Genomic DNA, 5,146 nt, shown 5'->3' on the forward strand with positions numbered 1-5,146 from the left:
CAACAGCTGTAGGCACCCTGATTGAAAACCACAGGTCTTTTGAATGGATGCCACTCATTTATGTTTCAGTAGGTGGGGTGGCGGATGTGTGAGAGGGAGGAAAATAAAATTGTGGGATTTGTAGCCAAACAAAGAAAAGTCAAACAGGAAATACCAGTTCACAAAAAGCTAGCCACAGTGTTATGGTAATATCACAACATAGCCATTTAGCCCCAAGACTAGTGCAGATCCTTCCTAAGCATGTCCATTACTGTCTGCCAGGTACATACTAAAATCCCCTTATTGTGGATAACCCCTTTAATCAGCAAAAATGAAATTAAAAAAAGCAAAAAAACTTGTGAGGCAGATATCAACCTAGCTTTTAAAGACTTGTTCTGCAGTGACACTGCTGGGATCTGTAGTACACCAACTGGACAAACTAATGCAGGGAGGTGACAGTAGGTCACTGTCAGAGGTCAGCCTACTGCTCAATGCTTTGCTCAATTTGCTTTCTATTAGATTTGTATAGGCTTTCTGGGATCAGTAGTTCATCTGTGGAGTGCTCTCTCTCTCTCTTAGCTTTCGCTCTAAGATCGTGGCTGCAATGAAGTTCATAGGGTTTTTTCAGCATCTTAAAATGCTGTCTCTTAACTGACCTTGGAGCTATTTGTCACATAATGCAAGCAATGATTGAATTATCTAGAGTCATGTGATCTTGCTGCAAGGTATACTGGGCTACCCTGACGTTATGTCAGTGTTCCCTTTTAGGATGCTAGAACATTTTTGAACACTATGTTTGACATGCATTGGAAAAGATCCTAGCATATATGCAGGGCATGTCCCTAGGACCCCAATGACCCGGAAAGTACAGGAGGTAAACATCAGCATGCATTTTATTTATTTATTGTATGATATTGCATTGTGAACTTTGTTATTCTATACAGAGGAATAAAAACAAAATGGTAGACCACATAATATTTGGCCCTGTCTCAGCACTAGGAAAAACAGACATGGCCCCTTTTTAACAACACAATGTTAGACCCCACCTTAAACTGTGATGGAACTACAGTGCAACCCCATTTACTTGATACACAGAATAGAAATAGCACCTGGTAACAAATAATCCTGTATCCAGGAACCATTCTTATCTTTTGTACAGGTTATTACCCCACTCATGCAACACTGATACCAACCATATTGGTCTGTAAAATCCATGTCTAGGGGTAAATGAGTTAAAGGAAAACTGTCAGCCAGTTCACCCACACTAAATCCAATACACTGGGTTATAGTTGGGTGAACAGGAGTCTATAAAAGATTCACTTACTTTGTAAAGTTTTGCTGCCACCGAGTTAGTGTCCTCTAAAGTGTCGTACTTCCCCTCCTGTGTGGGTCCCACGCTGGCTGTCTTTCTTTGGGTTACGGAGGAAGGCGCTAAACTCCACCCCCCCTTGTTGCTGATTGATTTAATTGGGTTCCGGAGGAAGGCTTCCGAATGCCGCCCCCCTTGTTGCATATTCATTTTCAGCTACTCTACGTCCTAGTGACGTGGAGTTACACGCCCCCTGAACGCAGCGCTCTGTGTTCAGAGTGCATGCGTTGAATTTTTTACCCAGCTCTCACGTCCTGAAGATGTAAGAGCTGTGCATCGGGAGAGCCGCTCTGTGGTGCGTAACTGCACATGTGCTGGTCTCTCACTACACCCGGAAGTCAGGAGTAGCGAGAGACCGGCATATGTGCAGTTACGCAGCACAGAGCGGCTCTCCCGACGCACAGCTCTCACGTCAGAAGGACGTGAGAGCTGGGTAAAAAATTCAGCACAAGCGCTCTGAACACAGAGCGCTGCGCTCAGGGGGCGTGTAACTCCCTGTCACTAGGACGTGGAGTAGCAGTAAATGAATATGTAACAGGGGCGAACTTCAGCACTTTCCTCCAGAACCCAAAGAAATACTGCTGGCCGGGGACCCGCCTGCAGAGCGTAACACAGGAGGTGAAGTACGACACTTTAGAGGACGCTAACTCGACGGCAACAAAACTTTACAAAGTAAGTGAACCCTTTAGAGACTCCTGTTCACCCACACTACAGCCCAGTGCATTAGGTTTAGTGCATTGGGTGAACTGGCTGACAGTTTTCCTTTAAACTACTATACTTGCTTGTGGTTTCCAATCAATGTATCTTTATTTTTTGGTTTGACTAGAAAGCTTAATTTTGATTGTGTCTTTAACATCCTTGTTCTTCATGCCATAGATGATGGGGTTCAACATTGGGGTCACTGCTGTGTATATAATAGACATGGTCTTGCCTATTTCAGGAGAGTATTCAGAGCGAGGTTTCATGTACATGAAGATAATAGTCCCATAGTACACAGATACAACAGTGAGGTGGGATGAACATGTCGAGAAAGCTTTTTCTCTCCCTTCTGATGACTGGATCTTGCAGATGGTGTAGATGATGTGAACATATGAAATTAACGTCAAGCAGAAAGCGCACAGGATAATGATAAGTGCCGCAACATACATGACAATTTCATTCAGATGAGTATCTTTGCAGGAGAGTTGAAAGAAAGGAGGCATCTCGCAGAAAAAGTGATTAACATGATGGGATTTGCAAAAGGGCAATTGAAAAGTGAGAGGTGTATGAATGATGCCAAAAGCAAAGCACCCACCCCATGATATAGAAGCTAAACAAACACATATCTTCTTGTTAATAATCGTTTGGTAGTGCAATGGTCTACAAATGGCTGCGAAACGATCATAGGCCATGACAGCAAGAATGACACACTCCGTAGCCCCCAAGGACATATGGAAATACATTTGAAGTGCACATCCCACAAGAGAAATACTTCTGTCCGTGGATAAAATATTTTCTAGAATTTTAGGAACGACGGTGGAGGAGAAGCAGATGTCAATCACGGAGAGATTACTCAAGAAAAAATACATGGGAGTGTGTAGCTTTGAGTTAATTAATACAACAATGATCAGTAGAACATTCCCTGACAGTGTTATAATATACATCATCAAGAATGTAATAAAGCAGATGACCTGGAGATGCAGGACATTGGCCATGCCAAGGAGGATGAATCTTCCTGAAGATGTTTGATTTGATGTTTCCATTGCTTGTACTGTAGCTGTTGAAAGATATGTCACGATATGTCAATGATTCAGTACTGGGCCCGCTGTTGTTTAATTTATTTATCAATGATATAGAGGATGGCATTAACAGCTCTGTTTCTATCTTTGCAGATGACACCAAGCTTTGTAGCACGGTACAGTCTATAGAGGATGTGTATAGGTTACAAGATGACTTGGATAGACTAAGTGTATGGGCATCCACTTGGCAAATGAGGTTCAATGCGGATAAATGAAAAGTTATGCATCTGGGTACTAATAACATGCATGCATCGTATGTCTTAGGGGGGATTAAACTGGCATAGTCACTGGTAGAGAAGGATCTGGGTGTACTTGTAGATCACAGACTAGAGAATAGCATGCAATGTCAGGATGCTGTTTCCAAGGCCAGCAGGATATTGTCATGTATAAAAAGAGGCATGGACTCGAGGGACAAGGACATAATACTCCCCCTTTATAAAGCATTGGTACGGCCTCACCTGGAATATGCTGTTCAGTTTTGGTCGCCTGTCCATAAAAGGGACACTGTGGAGCTGGATAGGGTGCAGAGACGTGCAACTAAACTAATATGGGGCATGGAACATCTTAGTTATGAGGAGCGATTAAAGGAGTTACAATTGTTTAGTCTTGAGAAGAGACGTTTAAGGGGGGATATGATAAATGTAAATTAATGGCCCATACAAAAAATATGGAGAAAAACTGTTCCAGGTTAAACCCCCCCCAAAGGATGAGGGGGCACTCCCTCCGTCTGGAGAAGAAAAGGTTTAGTCTCAAGGGGCGACACGCCTCCTTTACCATAAGAACTATGAACTTATGGAACAGTCTACCTCAGGAACTGGTCACAGCAGGAAAAATTTACAGCTTTATAATAGGGTTAGATACATTCCTGGAACAAAATAACATTAATGCTTATGAAGAAATCTAAAATCCCATCCCTTCCCCAATATCGCGCTACACCCCTACCCTTCAATTCCCTGGTTAAACTTGATGGACGTGTGTTTTTTTTCAACCATACTAACTATGTAACTAAGATATAAAACAGTTAACAGGTACCAATGGCTACTTTTTTTTGTATATTCTTACTGAAGAGTGATGGTTTAGTGCTGTTCTAAAGCATCTGTTTTTACTTATGACTAGGTATTCAAACCATACAGGAACAACCCATCCAAGTTGGAACAGTCTTGCTTTAGTATATGTCTTGTACACTCCGCTCGTTCGAGCATACCCAACCTAAAGAATCATGATTTATCTCCTACGGCTATGCTGTCAATTTGGCAAGCTAGAAATCTACTCCTGGGAGTATGGTCTTCCTTTGAGCCAGTGACACAATACACACATTGCTAGCACTTTTGGTCACAAACCACTGATCAAAGGTCCACATGCCCAAACCTCTCTGGTCTTTCTTGAACATGTGACCTTGGGCTGTTACTGTAAATGGGCACTCTACTTCCATACTTATTTTTACACACTCCTAGCACAATAGGTCCTAAATGAGTTATAAACACCCCATAACCAGTCCACATGCCCACACACAAAATGCTGCCACCAACTGCACTCTAGGTAGACAGGCCACCACATTTGCATGCTGCTGTTTGCCAACCACCAGTGTAGGTCCTGGTACTTATGTCGGGTGACATTCTCTGTGCCATGTGTCTGCTGTATTTCCTAGTTTTCCTGCCCTGTCTGTCTGACAATCCTGCCTGTCTACTGGACTTCCCTGTTGATTCATCCCTTAGACTCTGTGCCTGCTCTTTGCCAGCTGTGCCTGATGCTATCTTTAAGTGTCAGTATGCCCCATTCTGCCTGCTTAGCCGGCTGCCTCTTGTGGCACAGTGGGTCCACAACTGTGGGGTGTTACAGTTTGCTGAGGCCATGGACCCCGCTGGCATGCCCGTGCCCATCCTACAAGATTTGTTTCAGGTGCTACAATGCTGGAGCGACCATCAAGATGCCATGTTTCAGTCCTTGAACACGATTTCTGCTTGTCTGGATGCTATGTCTGCACCTGCGCCTACTGCATCACAGGTCCCAGCAACTCCTA

The 5,146-nt window shown here is 43.5% G+C and overlaps 1 protein-coding gene across 1 annotated transcript; it reads right to left on the reverse strand.

Moving 5' to 3' along the window:
* Window positions 1-2,154: 2,154 nt before the first annotated feature.
* On the reverse strand, window positions 2,155-3,090 carry LOC130313969 (olfactory receptor 2G3-like). Its single transcript, XM_056552704.1, has one exon. The coding sequence runs from the start codon at window positions 3,088-3,090 to the stop codon at window positions 2,155-2,157; it is 936 nt and encodes a 311-aa protein (XP_056408679.1).
* Between the last annotated feature and the right edge of the window lie 2,056 nt (window positions 3,091-5,146).

Source organism: Hyla sarda, unplaced genomic scaffold (genome assembly GCF_029499605.1).
Source record: "Hyla sarda isolate aHylSar1 unplaced genomic scaffold, aHylSar1.hap1 scaffold_18, whole genome shotgun sequence".
In the NCBI taxonomy this organism is placed as follows: Eukaryota; Metazoa; Chordata; class Amphibia; order Anura; family Hylidae; genus Hyla; species Hyla sarda.